An 18304-nucleotide genomic window follows, 5' to 3' on the forward strand; every position below is an offset into this window, starting at 1 on the left:
GTGTGCAGTTCTGGTAGTGTGTGCCGTTTGCCAGGGAGATTGGTTGATACCTGTCCAGTGCGCGGGTCATCAGGTTTAATTTTTCTAGGGTTTTTTTGTTAATGATTGTGGCTTGGGAGCCGTTGTTTATCAGTGCATGTACTGTAGTGCCAAGCACAGTGGTGCAAGTGATGAGTTGGGGTGCCGGCGAGGTTTTAGGAGCAGCAGCTTTATTGTAGAGTGAGGGGTCGACTGCTAGCCCGGAAATAGTTAGAACTGGAGACTCGCTGTCCTTCAGTTCCTGGTCACATTTGGGCGGTTCTTGGGACAGTGACGGAGAATGTGGTCCTGGCCACAGGCAAGGCATACGTTAGCCTTTGCACGTTCATTGTACTCGTCTAGTGTACAGAATTTGCTTATGCGGCTGTATGGTGGCAGTCCAGGGCGGCGGGGGGTGTTTAGTGCATCGACCTCCATAGCTATTCCAATATTCTTGTATACATGGAAAAAGCTCTGTGCCCAGGTCACAAGATCCACAAACTTCACTGTGTCCTTGGGTGCAAGGTTGGCCACCAGTTTATCCATGACATCCAAGGGGAGCTTGTCTGAGAAGAAGAGTGCTGTATATTCATCCTCCAGCTTCATCCCAAGGAGGATGACATATGTCTTGAATTGGTCGACGTACTGGTCAAGTTCAGCAAGGTTTGTTGGTGCTTTGAGTGCGCGGAAACGGTGCCAGACATCTAGTCGAGTGGCAGCGCTAACATATGACTCCAGCAGGAAGTCACGCAGGGCATCTATGTCCTCATTTCTTTGGCCATTCTTGGTTGCCCATTCCTTGAACTCGACACGTTTTTCTATGGGGATCTTGTGGCAGGCAATGCGGACCCACAGTTTGGTCTCCACCTGTTCATCTGTCAGGATAGACTTTATGTTGTCTACCCACTGGCCCACCTTGAATTGGGCGTTTTGGTCATCCCTGTCATTAGGGAGAAGCATTGGGAGCATGTCACCAATGTTCCTCTCCATGCTCATCTCCTCATTGCAGAGGCGCATGGCCCTGAAGGCCTGTTCAGTATCAGTCTTGGTGTCAGTCATGTCAGTCTGGTCTGTTTGGTAGTTGGGTGAGGAAGTGCTCAGAGTTAAAAATTCGAAATATGGAGGTGCTACCAAATGTAATAAACTTATTTGTACTAACTAATTTTTATTAAAAATCCACTATAAGGGAGCTTAAAGAGCTCTGCTTATCTATTCGAAACTATCGCCCGTGAAAATAGAAATCGTGATCGTAAACAATCACAATTTCAAACAATCGCAAATTCCCAATTGCAATTGTCACGTGACATTGCAATAATTGATGTCACAACAATCATGATTTCTATTTTTACTGTCGATAGTTTTGAATAGATAAGTGGAGCTCTTTAAACTCCCTTATAGTGGATTTTTAATAAAATCAGTTAGTACGAATAAGTTTTATTACAATAGTGGCCATCTTGATATTTGAAAAAAAAGATAGTGGCTTGAAATGTGTGTTGGGCACCACATATGTATCCATTTTTATTTTAAGCACTGTGGGTCGGCAAATTGCGCAGGCTGTCGAGGTTTCTTTTTCCAGACTTTGGGTTAAACTGAGTATATTGTTAGAAACTAGTTTTACAGCATTGTAGTTGACTTTCCCTGTAATACCCAATCCCTAACTGGTCTATTAGCCATTAAGGTCCCTTCATGGATACTTTAAATTGCCTTTGTTGCATGTGCGTTTTGCTAGTTTTAAAGCTTCATGGCATGAAATACCCTATTGTCGTCTGATTAGTGGGCCTTTGTGAACAAGGTAGCTGCTATCATTGGTTTTGTTGCATGTTCCAGAGCATTTCACCTATTGACCCCATTCAGGCTTAATAACGGTCATCCAAATTATTATTTGTGCGCTTTGAAACAAAACATTGTTTAATATCTTATCCAACGCTTATCTTGCTGTTTGTGCGGCCTTGGCTTGTTTTTACCTTGTATGTGATACAAGAAATTGCGGCTTGTCTCCGGTGATTGATTAATGAATCAATCGCTAGTTAATTCCTTGGATATATGGGAATTAATACACACGCATAAATACCAATGGATATGAACTGTGGAGGCTGTTCATCCTTTAGCTTTCTTTTAGTTTATTTTAGTTCAATATATATATATTTATGACATAACACTCTGTGTCGCCTGCATTTGTCATTAAAAACTCGGGGGCTACAGACTACTTGTTGACATGCAGCAGATGAACGCAGAAATTAGGGATTATTCATGGCCGCTGCCTAATATTGGCACTCTACTGAGTTTGTGACATCAATTATTACAATGTCATGTGACAATTGCAGTTGTGAGATTGCGATTATTTGAAATTATGATTATTTACAATCGCGATTTCCATTTAATCTGTTGATAGCTTTGAATAGATAAACAGAACTCTTGAAGCTCCCTTTTGGTGGATTTTAAATCATAAATATATTACAGATAAACTATTCTTATTACAACAATAGTCATTAGTTCAGCTATCTTTTCTTAGTTAAGATATATATATTCTATTCAAGACACTAATCAATTGTTTAACACACATGGCTTACCAGCACCATACTCCAATAGTGCGCCTAGGCGCTGGTGCCAGAGACAAAAATCGCCAAAACATGCCACAAGTTCTCTAGCTGCATGACCTTCGCCAGCACAGCCAGTGCTACAGTTGCATCCTGCAATGTGCACAGACACCAGAGCGAGCGCAGAATCAGTTGGTCGGTGTATGCATACTTGGTTGTCACCAGCCTGCAACACGGCCAATGCACCAACCCAGGATTTGCTGTCAGATGTGCCTTGCCAAGGCTTCGCGACACAAACTCATGCAGAAACCCAATGCCCCATGGGGGCATGCCCTGGTCATCCTTGCAGACACACGCGGGGATGACATCGACAGTGCCCAGCTCCAGCAGCTGCACCATCTGTGGATTTGCCATCTCCATTGCATTTTCTTCTGCTGCTGCCAGCCGATATGCTGTGAGAAAAGTACACAGCCACACGAGACTCTCCACTGGCATGCGCAAAATCTCAAGCTCAGGCACTGACTGGCGTGCGACACTGAGCAATGCAGAAAGAAATACCAGGTCGATTATCCGCCGGTGGTACTCGGTACGCAGCGCAAACTGCTTTACCATGGCTGCACATACCAACACAATCACAGAGTCTGACTGCTGCCTCTGCTTGCTGCTGCCTCAAGCTGAGCTGTTGTCTGACTGCATAAGTGTTTCGCTGAGCACCTCAAGCAGCCTGCCGTCAGCTTCCTGCTGCATGTGCCGTCAGCCCAAACTACCTTGCCATCCCACTGCAGTGTCATTAGCAGCACATGCAGCAACACAACTGTCCTCAACCAGTCCCCCCTCTGCTGCTGAATTGCCCTAATCCTGCACAACTATCAGCTGCAGCACCTCTCACCGCATAGCCGTATCGAGCAGCAGCTCAGACACAGTATCCAGCAGCTTAAAGTTTTCTGAATTCAGCGCCAATTATCCCAAGGAATTAACCATTTCGGGCATCTGAATGTCCAATTCTGCCTCATTGTCCGCACTCCCTTTTGGGATTATTGGTCCTGGAATATCAGGCGTGTCGCTGTTGCTGTCTTTGGCTGTGTGCAGCAGAAATCTAACTCATACTGTGATTGGTCTAAAAGATGCGAAAGTACCCGGTATGTGCCGAGTGCTGCTCCGACGCCAATTGCAAGGTGGTACCAGCTATCGTCTATGCTAGCAAAAGAATATTGAAAGGGTGTAAAAAAGAACAGTAATTTGTTAATTACGAAATGTGAATTGGAAAGGAAAGGAAAGGAAAAATAAAGAAAGAATAACGTTAAATTGAAATCATTTGGCAAAATAGCAAAAATCGAAAATTATGGATGAAATCAACCATGTTCAAGTAAAATTGGCCAATGTGCGAGTTTAAAAGTATGTTGTTTACAGTTAAAGTGATCGGCGAAAGGTGATCGGTGGGTTGGTGAATCTGTAAATAAAAGAGGGACAGACAAGAGTTTTAATCTCTATTAAACGTGAAGAAAAAATGAATAAAATGTAAATATTTTATCTTTTGCAGTTAATTTTTTGGGTCGTAAAAAGATTTATTAAAAACAAAAAAACCTAAAGTGCTAGCTTCTTGAATGACCCAGCATTGATCTCGTCCTCAGCTGGTCGCTTAAGCTGGCCATTATCCTCTCGAGGAGCTCAATCGCCTTGGGTGCATATACTCGGAGCAGCGTCCCAGTTATCTGTCGAACAAATGTGCTGTCTGACCAGAGCCGATGGCTATAACCTTGTTTCCTGGTTCAAACAGAACCGGCGCATTGCACAAATGAGATTTTTGAGCCTAGCGCTAAACCATCAACACTGAACCCTTCAGCAAGACAGCATCCTCTTGGATCAAACCCCACCTTGTGATGGCGAGGGATGGAGAGTCCAGGAATTTGAAGCCCTGAACGTCATCCCTCTTAGTGCGCTGAGCGCACTGCATCCATAACGACATAGAAAACACTCTCCATGTCATCAAGGATTCCCCGGATGGGGCTGCTGCTGAGCATGGGAATACCCATGAAAAGCGGCGTCCCTGTAAATGGGTCCTTGGCCACCTCCACTTGTCCCACTGTTGTTGCATTGAACCCCCACTGTTCGGCAACCTCAATATGTTTAAGTTGAGTTGGGTCAGTGTCCCTGGCAGCATCCTCAGCAGTGCCCCAGCCAATGACCTTGGCACAGCCCCAGTCAATGACATACACCTTGTCGTTTTTGACGCACACATTCCCTGCCGAGATATCCCTGTGCAGGACACCAGTGTCATTTGCCTGGGCAAGACACAGGGTCAGCTGCTTGACAAAGCCAGGAACCAGCTCAGCCTTCTGATTGTCAGTCTTGACTTTCAGTACTCGGCCATTGACTGGCCGCAGTACTCCATGAGCACAAACTCCAGCCGGTATCCATTGAGGTTGCTGATGAGCAGGCCCTTCGAAAAGATCTCAGGAATACCTTCGACTGGTCTCTTGTTGAGGATGGCGTATGCGGCACCCTCGGGCAAACGATTGACTGGGGTCCAGGAAAGCTTCAGCACAGCATCACGACCTTTGCAAGTCCCCCTGAATAAATGGACATGGCGCCCAATCATGTATGAATAACGTGCTATTGTCTCCTTGATACAAAACAGAGCAGCACCATTCTTGACATCCTTGACATCCTTGACATGCTTGGAAGCTGAGTATAAGACTTCGATCTTCGAATCGCCCTTGCTCTCCACATTGACTTTCTGCGAAAAAAAGAAAGAGTCAGATTCCTCTGAGACATCGCAGAAATGCCCGAAAATGTCTGACTTAAGAGTCAGTAGGAACCAGAACCGCATGAGGCATGTCTGGATTTCTCAGCTCCATCAGATGTCGGCTATCGTATCAAAGCATAGCTGGCCAAGCTGACGATGTACAGTTTATCACGATAATATGCATAAGCGTCAGGAGATGCCCATGGAGGTAGAAGACAGGCGCAAACGTGCGTGTTGCCTGCTGATCATTAAGCAAATGACCGTAATCTGCGAGCTGGCCGCGAGTATCCTCTATGGTCCGCTGAGATCTGGATCCATCTTAGCCTCGAGTATAGCATGGATGGAATGAGCATTCTCCTCTGTGTAGTCTGTAGTAAAACGCGATGTCTGGCTTGTGCGGAGTCTTTGTATAACCTTGCTGATGGTCCTTCAGCTAAGCTTGCAGTCTGGGATTAGAGTTCCGCCTGCTGGAATATCTTATTTGCGTCAGAACCACATCGACCATCTCGTTAAAGAGGAGATAAAATATTTGACCAACGAGCTTCCTTAGTCAACCCATCAATTTCGAGTTGATTTGAAAACGTCAGTAAGAGCAAATCTGAGTCTATTCGAACGACGTGTATTGGCTACGATGCATTTGCCATCAGCCACTGGAGACCCCTAGCTATGTCGAGGAAGAGATTGGGCCAATCCTTGATGAACCGTTCATACCGCTCCTTCACACCCAGAGATTCAACAAAGGCATTGAACAGATAGTTGTGTTCTATGTTATCGCCAAGGCATTTCAGCAGCCGCTGACGGCGCTTATCGCGTACTTCGGGGGGCTCCGATTCCCCGGGTGGCAGTTCCTCCTTTTTTGATTTTTGAGGGCGTTTGGATAGTGCCCCTGTCTTGCTGTTCTAATAAAAAATAATACAAAATGTTTTAAATGTGACCGAATTAGTTTTATATGCACGCAAAATAAACAACAAACAATTCATCAATATCATAATAATCGTTTATATTCAAGTACTTACGCCTATTTGACTCGGTGGAGTCTTCTTCAGAGGAGCTAGCTCAGACATCATTGAGAGAAAGGAAAGGGAAATAGAAAGAGAGGGAGAGGGAGAGAGAGAGAGGAGTGTGTGTGTGTGTGTGTGTGATAAGCACTGAGGTATGGTAAAAGTAATAAAAAGTGAAGAAAAACAAATTGAACGAAATGGTGCGAATTGGAAAAAAGCAAATTTCAAAAGTAAAGTAAAGGTGGAAAGTTGCAAAGGTGAAAATTTGTTGGAATAGATTGCGACCAAAAAAAAAAACAAATTTTTTAATATAAACAAAAAACTTTGAGCTTCTCGCTGTGCTCGCATTTGGTTGGCTGAAATATGGAAACAAGAAATAATTATATTTACGGATTAATTTCCAATCGGCATTGTTCTTTTTCCTTGCCATTGATTTTTAGCTTTATTGTTTCTTTTGGGAGTATGGTGGCCCTGCCATTACTGCTGTAAAAATATGCTTCCCTAACGATACACTGAACCAGAGATGCGTCTATGCTTCCATGCCTGGCTGTCAGACCAATTGAGACACAGAGCCACATTTCATGTGTCCACGACGGAGCATAAAATTATGAATGCAGAGAACTTTCACTTGGGATCTTTAAGATCCAGCCGCAGATCTTGTGATGAACGATCAACAGACTCCAGGTGTATCGCACCGATAGATAATATATTGAAGAAACTCAAGAAGCATGTGGACGCCCACTACCAGGACAAAAAAGTTAGAACTTGGATATGAGACGCGGCTGGAAGGAGCTGACAGAGAACGTTTGGCATTTTATCAAACAATATAATTTAAAGCTTCTAGTATAACTGGTTCCTTCACAAGGGGCATTGTTTGATACGCGTTTAGTTTTTTCTAATTATATTATTTACTTTATTCTAAAATAATATGCAATATTTATCATATAACATATCTTTTAACACTATTTAAGTAGTGCTTAACAAAATCATTACAGTGCATATTAGTATACAAGCAATTATAATTTGTAAACAAATGTTTATTGACTAGAGCTAAATGAGCATGTTAGGAGCATGATACATGTCTGATGTCATGTGTGGTTGGATTGAATGCAAATGCAGAAGAGCCCAGTAACTTATTACATATGGAGCATGTCTGCGAATAATCCAAAGAAATTGGTCTATGGTTGTGAATAGCGTGGCCCCATTCTGCTTTAGATTCAAACAGCCTAGCCTGGTGCAAGCAACGTTGCACATGTAATGACTGTTCGAATGCAGCCAGACGCTGTAGGCCACGACATACAAATGGTTCTGTGATATTGTATGGCCAGTGACCAGGGATGTCAGCCAAAACATGCATGCCCAGAGAGTCAGGATATCGGGACAGTAGGTCGGCTACCAAACGGGCGGCCATGTCCTCATCACCATTGGGATCAGTCCCAACTGCCAGGTACTTGTAAAATAATATGGATACGCTGTTGTTTTCGGGGCTGGCACCATTTGGTGACTGGCTGTTGGAAGCTGCCTGCGGAAATACACGTGCAAGCGAAGGCTGGGCAAGAGGCATCAGCAGCAGCAACTCAGCCTCGGCGTAATCACCAGCGTCGTCGACCAGTGCGTTGACAGCCTCCTGTTGTTTGCCGAGCGCGGTCAACAGCACAGCTCGTTCGGTGTGCAGCAGCAGCGGAGCCTCTTTTTCAACGCACTCAAGCACCAGGGCTGGGTTGTAGCGAGCGGGACGCGCGGTCAGTACGTTGAGCAAGTTAGACCGCATTCTAGCGCCATCATCTGTAGCGCCGACCCGCGCAAGGTGCGAACGGATAGTCAGTCGCAAATCATCTGCTTGTGCGCGCCTAAATCCAGAGTCCAACTCAAGGCTGCGGATGCCGGCCTCGGGAGTGTCTGGCAAATAATAGTCGCGGATCTGACGCACATATACGCAGACCAGATATGTCATGTAGTGGGTAGCCCGTGAGTGGTTGGCTGCGACTAGGCGCTCAATGAAGGCACGCAGCGGCTCATCGCCATGCGGCTCAATAGCGGCAAACGCAGCGTCGGCATCAATGCGGCTGACAAAGGCATCGGACAAGTGGCGCAGAATCTGCAGCGGCGCGCTGACCTCGACATCGACGGCGACTGACCAGCGGAACTCGGCAGCCATTGTGGGCTGGCTGTCTGTCAGCTCGACATAATGCAGGTACTCGGCCAGGCCGCCAAACAGCGGGTCTGACAGCTCGCACAGCAACAGACGGTGCCAGATGTCAAGCACGCGGCGCGTATCGCCCTGGGCCTTGTACACCAGGCTGCGGTAGTAGTGTTGCTGTGTCGAAGCAAAGTAATCGGCAGCCAGGTCGCCGACAAGGCTGCTGGCAGGGTCCTGTATAAGCGCACATAGCTTTTCGTGGCGCGAGTTGATGGCGTACAGCCGCACCAGTGCAGTGTCAATGACGGGCACAGCATCGGGTGCAAATCGCTGCACGCCATCGTCGGCGGCTCCCTCTCCCTCGGCCGGCTGCCCTTGCATCTGCGCGCGGCAAAACTCCAAGTAGCGCTCGAGCACCTCCAGTGCGTTGGCTGCCAGCGCGTCGGCCAGCGCGGCAATCTGCGCGTCGTCGTTACTGTCAGCCAAAAGCTGCTTGGCGCCCGCACGCACGAGCGTGCCAATGTCGCCAATGTCGCAGAATAGCGCGCGCACGTCAGCGGCCAGCGGAATGCGCGCAAAGGGCACGAGCAGCGAGCCCAGGTAGCGCACAAAGGCAGGAAACAGGTGCAGCAGCGCGCGTGGATCCATCATGCCACGCCTAAAGTACTGCAGCGCGTCGTCCAGCAGCATGCGCTTGAGGCATACCATGGCCGCCAGCTGCACGCAGAACTGTGTCTCGACGGCGCCGGGCTGCGCCGCCTCGTCGATAGCCAAAACGGCCTCGTCGACGCACTGCGCACTGAGCAGCCGCATTACCCGCATCACCGGCGGCTCGCGAGCCACAATGTACAGCGCGTCGGCGGCCACGGCAACGATGCCCGGCCGTGACACGCTGCTCAGCGGCTTCCAGCTGCAATCCTGGCTGCGCCCTCGCCGAGCGGCTCGTGCCGCAGCTCGCCGGGCGGCCCAGCTTTGAGCGTCAAAATGTCCGCAGCCAGCGTGTCGATCACCTCGAGCAGCGGCGCGTCGACAGCAACGTGGGCGGCAGCGGCCACACACAGCCTGCGCGGCCGCCTGGCATCGCAGGCGTCGTCGGTAAAGCTGAGCGTCTGCACCAGCGTCTGGTCGGGCCGACGCGTATCGTGCACTTCGACGCGGCCGCTGGCAAAGACCGCAATGACAAACGGGTCGTCGTATGCAATGGACTTTGGGTACGCTGAAAACTGCAGCGTGCCGCGCCGCGCCTCGCCAAGCGCGGTGACAATGACGCCGAGCGTTGCACTGCTGGCGTCAGCACCAGACGCAGCCAGAATCATGAATTCGTTTGGCCCGGCCACGAGCGTGCGCGGGCGCGGCGGCCTGGCCACGCGGCCGGTGGCGGCGTCAGTCTGCGGCTGCTGCGTCGGCAGCAGTATTAGCTCAGCGTCCGCAGGCGCGCCGCGGCGCAGCTTGCGTAAGTCGATGATTTTGTACGTTTCGGTGTCGGCCAGGCACACAAAGTTGCCGTAGTGGCTGAGGCTGCCGACGCTGCTGGCCACGGCAAACTCCTGCTCCAGCCGCATGGCGTCAGTGCCCAGCCTGTACACCTGCACCGACCGCGCGCGTGCAACACACAGCCCAACGGCGTCGGCCTGCGCCAACAGCCGCGGCACGCGCTCGTCCAGCGCAATGCAGGAGACACCGCGCAGCTGCTGCATGCCGGCGCCCGCTGCTGGCCGCAGCTGAGGCAGGTCGAGAATGACCAGCGTCGACGCACACAGAACGGCCAGCTTGGCCTGGGTTGGCAGCACAAGCAGCTGCTCGACGCGCTTGGCACCCAGCTGCAGGCTGACGCTGCGCACAAGCTGCCGCTCCGGAGCCCCGTCTGCGTTTTCCATTGTCACTGCGCCCACGGCGTAGTGCAGCACGTGCCCGTTGCTGGTGCCCATGTACACGTTGTCACCGGCGACATCGACGCACTCAATTTTGGCTGGCTTTTGTTGCTGCTGCTTGTTTGGCCGGGCCAAGCTGGGTTCTTCGCTGTCGCCGCTGTCTGTGACGTCGTCTGTCGCCACCTCCTTGCCCTTGTTCTTCTGCTTCTGCTGCGTGTTAAGACCCAGGCGTTGTGTTAGGCTGGGCCGCCGCGCAGCCTTTGGAGAGTCTGTCTGATGACTTGGCTCGTTGGCTGCAGGCAACCCAACAGCCAGTGTGCGAACAATGTACTCGCCGAGCTGCTGCTGCTGCTGCTGATTGGAGTCCATTAATTTAAGTTGTGTAGAGGTGAGGCTAAATAAAAGGCAAGAGAAGAAAAATTAAAAATGAATTGTGTGATAGACATTGAAAGGCAAATACGCATTTGCCGGTATTCGGCATTCCAAGCCTGTTCGGCGCTCAACTGCTCGCTAGCTTTTTGATTGCTGTTTTGGCGGTGATGACGAAAGTTCATAATTTTGCAGTGGACAGCTGGCGATCTGATCAGACCCTGGTAATTAGGAAATAATCAAAGTTTTTTGATTTTTCCTAGTTTTTCCTAGTTTTTTTTTACTTGATTGAGCTGCTCAACATATATCTGCTGCTGCGCCTCCCCATCTCCCACCCGCGACTTTGGCCTCAGTTCAATTCAATTCATTATCTTTTTTTCCAAGTTCTTGTTTCAATTTCACCATATATTCAAATGACAACTGCATTGAACAAATTCGAGCCGCCGCTGGACTACGTTCTCCAGTCAGGCCCGTCGGCCGCCCAGTTCAGCCGCGAGGCGATCGAAACCAAGGAGCTGTGGCTGCTGCGCATCCCAGACAACGTCTCGGCAGAAGACCTCGACGGTCTGACCATCAAAAACCCCTCGGCAGCGCCCAAGGGCATAGTCCTTGATGAGGCCAAGATCTCTGGCACGTCGTACCAAATCGTCACACAAAAGGCCACCAATGTATGCGCCGAATTCAAGGGCATGACTGAGCTCAACCTTCTGGTACCTGACACCGACGAGGATAATGGCGATGAGGAAGCGGGGCTTTTAACACTTCTTCCTGGCAGGTGCGTGCAGATGATGGCGTTGGTTGAGAAAATCGATATTCCGGATTCGGTCCAGCACGCTAAGAGTATTGCGACAAAGGTGAAGGCTGCGCGTGAGCAGCCTGAGAATATGCAGCTGAGATTTATCCCTACGGTTTCTATTCTGCTGATGAGTACCGGGGCAAGTTTGGCACGGCGCAGAACCAGATCCAGGTTGATTCTGAGAAGGAGGAGGAGGAGCTGACGTTGCCGCCCAAGAAGAAGCACAAGCACAAGCAGGACGCGTTGGATGTTGAGATGAACGAGACCAAGCTGGAGATGACAGCGGCGGCCCCCAAGAAGTCAAAGACAAAGACAAAGTCCAAGGACGCGACCAAGGAAAAGACAAAGGACGAGACTGAAAAGACCAAGGACAAGATTAAGGATAAGAAGACCAAAAAGTCAAAGGAAGTCAAAGAATAGAAAAATCTTTAATATTTAACAAGGATATTTTTTTCAGTTGTGCGTATTTCTCCCTGCCGATTTGATCTGGCGCCTTGCCTGGAACTCGCTGGCCACCATCCTGGCCGTCGCAATGACATCGGCCGGCATGCCCATGCGCTCAGCAAGATCGATCCCGTAAAGCGACTCTGTCTGGACACCAAGCGTTGCCTTGAACTGCCAGTGCTGCCCATCGGCCGACTGATCCTCGCCCTATACCAAAGCAGTTAAAGAAAATATCAGTAACAATATTTTTTGTTTCATATGAAAAATACATGTTTCGTTTTGCTTTGTTTTGTTTTTGTTCCTTCTTACTGTTGAGGACAGGACCACGCGCGTGCAGCCCTTATGCTCGCCGAGCAACGGCGGGAGATCGAGAAAATGCGTGGTGAGAAAACCGTCGCTTTGCTTCGGCCGTTATCCGCCTCGATAAACTCCTCGCATACTGCGCGGCATATCGCCTTGCCCTCTTCGGTGGCAGTGCTGCGCCCGAGCTCGTCGATCATTACCAGGCTGTGCTGGTCGTAGTTGTGCAAAATGTATGCAACATCGTGCATTTCGCGCAGAAACGTTGACTCGTTGGCCGCCAGGTTGTCGCTGTTGTTCATGCGCACAAAAAGCTTGTCAAAAATCTTGAGCGTGGCCGATTTTGCTGGCACGCTGTGGATGCCACAAAAATAGTACTGTTAGTACACAAGCTAATGTAATTTGACATGCCTTTATATGCGTACTCGATGCTTTTTTTGTTTTGGCCAACAAGTGTACAAAAATAGGCCTTGTATTTCTGGCAACACATGGGCTGCCATCTCAACACTTACTAGCTACCGATTTGCGCCATGATCACAATGTATACTATTTGCCGCAAATACGTCGACTTGCCGCCCATATTGGGGCCGACACCACAGTGAACGTGGCATTTACGGTACTCACGCTGTTGGCAACAACAGTCTCACTGCTCATGACGTCGAGGATCGGGTGCCGCCCATCATCAATATGGATGCAGTCCGAGAACTTGGGCATGACACACTCAGAAATCGTGCAGTGGTGTGCAAACGACACAATAACGTCGAGCAGGGCAATGGCCTCGGAGATGCGATACAGTACGACAATGTTTTCTCTGATAACGCTGATGACTCCTTGGATGGCCTTTTCGCTGAGCAAATTGATTTCGGTGACGACCGACGCTAGCCGGTTGTTGAGCTTGATCAGGTCGAACGTGGTGAATGTGACCTGGCTCTTCTTAACAACGACGTTGAGAAATTCCTCAGGCACTGTATCGTCGAACGACTCTCTTTTTGCCGCCATGATGTAGCCTGCCGTCGGCTTGTACACGGCCCTGATTGGGATTGCGCCTCGTTTGAGTACTGCTCGACCAAGTCGACAACTTCCTGTGTGACCCTGTCAAAGATGGCGCGTGAGACGTCCAAAAATCCGTCGACGCCGTCCTTGACTGCGTGGCAGCGCTGGCTGCGCGTCATCTGAGCTGATCTTCCGAGTGTGATGTTCTCCCGAATGACAGCGTGGATATGGTCCAGCAGCTCGGCAATCCTTGGATCGCTCAGGATGGCGACAATTTCTGGCAGCAGTGCGCTCCTTAGCGACAAGCCACTGAACGCAGCAGCTAGGTGGCCGGCGGCCTGCAAAATGTGCTTGACCAAAAGCACGTTATTGATGGCCGTGCTTATCTGCTTTGCCGTCGCGGCAACAGGCTGCCGGACCATAGAAGTGATGGCTGCATCAATGTCGGGCAGCGCGGGCAGATTGGCAGACAAAAAGAAAAATAATTCCTCATTGTCCAGGATATCGGCCACAGCGAACTGGCGGGCGCATATAGTGCTGAGATCTGTCAACGGCTGTAAAATGTTTGCGCGCAGCATCCGGCGCCCATTTTGTGCGCGTATGGTCGATTGCCTGGCACAAAGACCACTCGGACGCATTTTTGTCGCTGTCGAGGCTCAGGTCGCGCCACGCACCTGGGTCTATCAGCATGGTGCCGGCCATCTGAGTACACCTCACGCTGATCGACGACTTTGAAAATGACATGCAAAGCTCGGCCTCAAAGTGATGGAACATGGCGTTGAGCGCGGCATACGCGTACTGCTTTGACCGTAGAATACGCTCGAGGTGAGGAAGCTGGCTGGACAGCGAGATTTCCCTTAACACAAGCATGCCGTCCTTGTCGTTAAACCATCTTCGCTCGATGGAGCGAAACTTGAGCCACGGCAGGTAACGCTGGATGTTCAGCATTGCCTTTGACTTGTTGCCAGCAATCATGGTCGCCGGCACAAAAACGGTCTGTGGACGAGCGGTTGTTATTGCATAGATTGTGCGCGAGTAGCTGGCGCCGTCAGCATACTGAGACAATGTGCACTGCAGGGTTGACAGATCGAAGAAGCAGTATGCAATCTCACTGGCTATCCCGCGCCCCTCGGTCAGCACCATCAGCGTGTTGGGAGTCGACGACATTTCGGAGAAGGCCGATGTTGGCGCATACATTGATGTGGATGTGGGCGTGTGCTCGAGCTTTGTCGCTTTGCTGGTGAGATGGCGGTGACCTCAATGTCGTCGTTGAATTCAGCCCCATCTGAGTCGCTGCTGAGCTGGGTGAGGTCGATGATATCTGAGCAAAACTGCAATGACATTGTGCATGGATTTTGAGCGAGGACACTTTTGATGATGGAAAACAACTATACTATACTATACTAAATGGGAGGTATAAATGATAATTGTTACAAAGGTTGGTATTAACAGAGCTGAACTAAGCATAAAAGTATTGTATCAATATGCGGGATTGACGAGCATGCAATAGGCAACTAGATATATGCTTGACAGTATATATTGTATGTGCGGAGCGCACTGGCTTGATAAATGGCCCGAATGCATGCTATATCATTTCTTGCATAAATGCTATTGTGCAAACATATTTGGTTCAATGCGTGGTGAGCCAATAATACCAATATGACTGTTTATTGCACATTGCATAATTCGGTTGTTTTGCATTATATTGCTGCTATTATTAATCGATAGATATATTAAAAGGTAAACATAACATTCAACCAATTTTTTTCGCTAGGCTGCACTCGTCTTATTCTGGTAGAGGCCGTGGCCTCGGTACGTGCGCATGGCGTTGAGGCTGGAGCCGACCAGTGAACTATAGAGCGGCCGCCCGTGGCAATATCATGTATACCGGGCCCAAGTTAGCATACAGCGGCAGATAAATGTCCGAATCACTCGCAGACTCTAAGCACTGGAAAATGCGGGCGGCAACTGCGTCGGGCGACATGTTAGGCGCGAGCCACTGTGGTATGCGCACGCCGCTGAACATTCCAGAGTCGACCTGCGACGGAAAAACCGCAGTCGTGCGCACATGGTGGGCGCCCTGCCTCGCGACGAGCTCCAGCTTAAGCGACTCGCTGAATATGGCCAAGGCCGCCTTGGTCGCCGTATACGTGGTCAGCTCGGGGATGCCGATGAAGCCCAGCACAGAGGACACAAAGACTATGTGCGCGTCGGGGCTCGCGAGCATACCAGGCAACAGCAGGCGCGTCAGCTCCATCGGCGCCAGCATATTGACCCCAACGACCCGATGCACATCCTGGAAGCTCTGCTCGCTGAGCACCTTGCTGCACACCGTGCCTGCGTTGTTGATTAGCATTGTGACCGGACCCATGTCAGCCGTGATCTGATCAACGATGGGCTTGAGCTGTTCGATGTCGGCCAGATTGCACTTGTACAAGCCGACGCCCGAAGGCGCGCCCTTGGGGAGATCGAGAATGTCGACGACAGCAATGCGCTTGGCGTTGCCGGGCGCTGCTGCAGCCAGCTTGTGCAGCAGGCCGAGGCCAATGCCATGGCAGCCGCCCGTGAGCAGAATCGTGTGCTGCGACCAGTCAATTCTCCTGGCAATGGCAGGCGCACGGTAGCGCGCTGCGATAGCCATGCCGGTGATCAGCATGTACAGCATGAACGCGTGTGTCTTGAGCGCACCGGTGGCATAGGCAATGGCCACAGCGAGCGCCGCAAAGACGGGCGATGCGAGCAACGCGCAAGCAATGCCAAATGCAGTGTCGATGTTGGGGCCCGGAGTGACACCCCCAAGATCAAGCATGGCAGGAGGGCGCCGAAATTGATATATGGATGATTATCGATGGTGTGCGGAGAAGGAAAAGACGACGGGACGGCGAGAGAAAATGAAGAGAACTAGACAAAGGCTGGCTTTGCGCGTATTTATAAGACTTTGATACGTATTGCTGGCTGACCGGCTGGCCGGCCTGCACAACCTCAACACGTGGCCTGGCCTTTTGGTTACGGGGCACAGGGTCAGTGCTGCTAGCAGCGCAAAAAGAATGATTATTTTATACGACTCAAGAAAGGATTTGTATTATTGGCGAGAATCATAACATTTACACTCAGAACGGCAGCAGCGTCCGCGCGCTGCCAGCCAGGGTCATCGTGGTGGACTGCAGCCCGGCGGAGCCGCCAGGGAAGTACGACACGACGTACCACACCAGGGCGACGACCTGAATGACAACAAAGAACAGCGTGCCCAGGTACGAGTGCGCAATGGCCGAAAAGAACAGCGTAAAGAACACCGAGCCAAAGTACGTGGCCGAGAACAGCAGCCGCTCGCGCGACAGCAGGTGCCGGGTGTGGGCGCGCGGGCCCCTCAGCAGCGCAATGCCCGCATGGTCGCCAGGCCGCCGAGCGAAAAAGCCGTGGCAAACTTTTGCGGCGACACAATCATCAGCGGCAGCGCCATGAAAGCCATCAGGAAGCAGAACAGCGCCAAACTGCGCACCCGGCGAACCCCATCCACCGCTGCATCAGCGTCAGCCCGAACCACTCGCCCTGCGTCGTCACTGGCGCATCGGAGCTGGACTGTGTCAGGCCTGAGATGGCTGAGCCGGTGGATGATGCGAGGTTGCTGGCGCCGAGCGCAGGCTGCCGAAGAACGTCTGCGAGCCGCTGCCACTGCCGCCTCCTGGAAGCGTGGGCGTGTTGGGAGCAGGTGTGTGCCGGGCGACGACGAAGACGTCTTGAGCCCGGCGAGGGCATCTCTGAATGAGGACATTGCGAAGGGATTACTGTGGAATTAAAAATGAAATGAAAGCGAAGGCGAAGGCGAAGGCGAAGGGAAAGGTGAGGGAAGGTGGAGGTGAAAGACGAGGCGCCCCCTTGCGTTGCTTTGCCGAATGTTCTCGTTTGGGCTTTGGGCTTGGCAGACCGGCCTCTTTGGGGGTTGTCTCTGGCTGCATCCATCCACTCGCCCCACTCCACGTGCCGCACGCTGACTTTTCTCGCTCAAAGGGTGGGCCACAGGGCAAGGCGAAAGCGGGCGTGCATTTTTTACCATCCATTTTGCCTCCTTTTTCTTTTCTTTATTTTTGCCTGCATTTCGCATTGTACTTAATTCCTCAATTTATCGAATTCGACGACTCTTAATTATTACCAGCAGCAACGACAGAGACAGCAACAAAGCCAACGCTAACGCCAACGCCAACGCCAAACTCAAGACAAAGACAAAGGCTTGCACCAACATCGCTCCCAACTTCACATTCACGGCAAATGCCAGACAACAGCTCGAGTACGGGGGCGTTCCTCATTCGCGAGGTGTGGGAGAGCAACCTCGAGGAGGAGTTCGCGGCAATCCGACGGCTCATCGACCGGTTCCCGTACGTGGCGATGGACACAGAGTTCCCGGGCGTCGTTGCGCGGCCCATCGGCTCGTTCAGCTCGACGTCGGACTACCACTATCAGCTGCTGCGGTCCAACGTCGACATCCTCAACATCATCCAGCTGGGCATCACGCTGATGGATGAGGCCGGCAACCCGCCGCCAGGCGTGTGCTCGTGGCAGTTCAACTTCAAGTTCAGCCTCAGCAGCGACATGTACGCGCAGGAATCGATCGATTTGCTGACAAAGTCAGGCATCGACTTTATGAAGAACGACGAGTTCGGCATCGACGCCTTCCACTTTGGCGAGCTGCTGACTGACTCGGGCCTGGTGCTGTTCAAGAACGTCCGGTGGGTGTCGTTCCACAGCGGCTACGACTTTGGATATCTTTTGAAGCTGCTCACGTGTGCAGCGCTTCCCGAGGACGAGGACGGCTTCTTCCGCGTACTGCATACGTTTTTCCGGGCATCTTCGACATCAAGTACTGATGCGCAGCTGCCGCATGCTGAAGGGCGGGCTGCAGGACGTGGCCGACGATCTGGACGTGCCGCGCATCGGCCCGCAGCACCAGGCCGGGTCCGACAGCCTGCTGACTGCCATGACGTTCTTCCGCCTGCGCGAAAAGTACTTTGAGAACAGCGTTGATGAGCCCAAGTACATGGGCCACCTGTTTGGGCTTGGCTCGCAGCTGTTCCAGACAAGCTAAGTGGATGTG

General features: G+C 51.0%; 8 protein-coding genes across 8 annotated transcripts; 2 read left to right on the top strand and 6 right to left on the bottom strand.

Annotated features, from left to right (window-relative positions):
• Nucleotides 1-2790: 2790 nt before the first annotated feature.
• BX661DRAFT_188794 (uncharacterized protein) lies at nt 2791-3026 on the bottom strand. The gene has a single exon (XM_051537487.1). It carries the CDS (start codon nt 2978-2980, stop codon nt 2819-2821), a length of 162 nt encoding a protein of 53 aa, XP_051388770.1. The 5' UTR covers nt 2981-3026; the 3' UTR covers nt 2791-2818.
• A 1244-nt stretch (nt 3027-4270) lies between these two features.
• On the bottom strand, nt 4271-6365 carry BX661DRAFT_217936 (uncharacterized protein; the record flags this gene model as incomplete). Its single annotated transcript, XM_051538789.1, has 4 exons — nt 4271-4929; nt 5019-5125; nt 6013-6200; nt 6318-6365. The coding sequence occupies 4 exons, from the start codon at nt 6363-6365 to the stop codon at nt 4487-4489; spliced, it is 786 nt and encodes a 261-aa protein (XP_051388771.1). The 3' UTR covers nt 4271-4486.
• Nucleotides 6366-6926: 561 nt separating this feature from the next.
• BX661DRAFT_207736 (uncharacterized protein) lies at nt 6927-10767 on the bottom strand (the record flags this gene model as incomplete). The annotated part of the gene is made up of 4 exons (XM_051538672.1): nt 9453-10767; nt 7603-9234; nt 7215-7220; nt 6927-7043 (listed from the first exon to the last, which is right to left on the bottom strand). Exons 1-4 carry the CDS (start codon nt 10680-10682, stop codon nt 6927-6929), a joined length of 2985 nt encoding a protein of 994 aa, XP_051388772.1. The 5' UTR covers nt 10683-10767.
• Nucleotides 10768-11018: 251 nt separating this feature from the next.
• On the top strand, nt 11019-11793 carry BX661DRAFT_69492 (uncharacterized protein). Its single transcript, XM_051539423.1, has one exon. It carries the CDS (start codon nt 11096-11098, stop codon nt 11678-11680), a length of 585 nt encoding a protein of 194 aa, XP_051388773.1. The 5' UTR covers nt 11019-11095; the 3' UTR covers nt 11681-11793.
• Nucleotides 11794-11931: 138 nt separating this feature from the next.
• On the bottom strand, nt 11932-14558 carry BX661DRAFT_200874 (DNA mismatch repair protein MutS; the record flags this gene model as incomplete). The annotated part of the gene is made up of 7 exons (XM_051538457.1): nt 11932-12123; nt 12232-12267; nt 12315-12568; nt 12792-13252; nt 13282-13733; nt 13768-14439; nt 14472-14558. The coding sequence occupies 7 exons, from the start codon at nt 14556-14558 to the stop codon at nt 11932-11934; spliced, it is 2154 nt and encodes a 717-aa protein (XP_051388774.1).
• Nucleotides 14559-14904: 346 nt separating this feature from the next.
• On the bottom strand, nt 14905-16134 carry BX661DRAFT_188852 (uncharacterized protein). The gene is made up of 2 exons (XM_051537488.1): nt 15123-16134; nt 14905-15067 (listed from the first exon to the last, which is right to left on the bottom strand). The coding sequence occupies exons 1-2, from the start codon at nt 16022-16024 to the stop codon at nt 14986-14988; spliced, it is 984 nt and encodes a 327-aa protein (XP_051388775.1). The 5' UTR covers nt 16025-16134; the 3' UTR covers nt 14905-14985.
• On the bottom strand, nt 16133-17059 carry BX661DRAFT_188853 (Got1/Sft2-like family-domain-containing protein). The gene is made up of 3 exons (XM_051537489.1): nt 16889-17059; nt 16715-16857; nt 16133-16581 (listed from the first exon to the last, which is right to left on the bottom strand). Exons 1-3 carry the CDS (start codon nt 16985-16987, stop codon nt 16326-16328), a joined length of 498 nt encoding a protein of 165 aa, XP_051388776.1. The 5' UTR covers nt 16988-17059; the 3' UTR covers nt 16133-16325.
• A 422-nt stretch (nt 17060-17481) lies between these two features.
• BX661DRAFT_194673 (ribonuclease H-like domain-containing protein) lies at nt 17482-18295 on the top strand (the record flags this gene model as incomplete). The annotated part of the gene is made up of 2 exons (XM_051537900.1): nt 17482-18044; nt 18085-18295. 2 exons carry the CDS (start codon nt 17482-17484, stop codon nt 18293-18295), a joined length of 774 nt encoding a protein of 257 aa, XP_051388777.1.
• Between the last annotated feature and the right edge of the window lie 9 nt (nt 18296-18304).

The sequence above is a fragment of the Kickxella alabastrina genome (genome assembly GCF_025024165.1).
Source record: "Kickxella alabastrina strain RSA 675 chromosome Unknown BX661scaffold_34, whole genome shotgun sequence".
In the NCBI taxonomy this organism is placed as follows: Eukaryota; Fungi; Kickxellomycota; class Kickxellomycetes; order Kickxellales; family Kickxellaceae; genus Kickxella; species Kickxella alabastrina.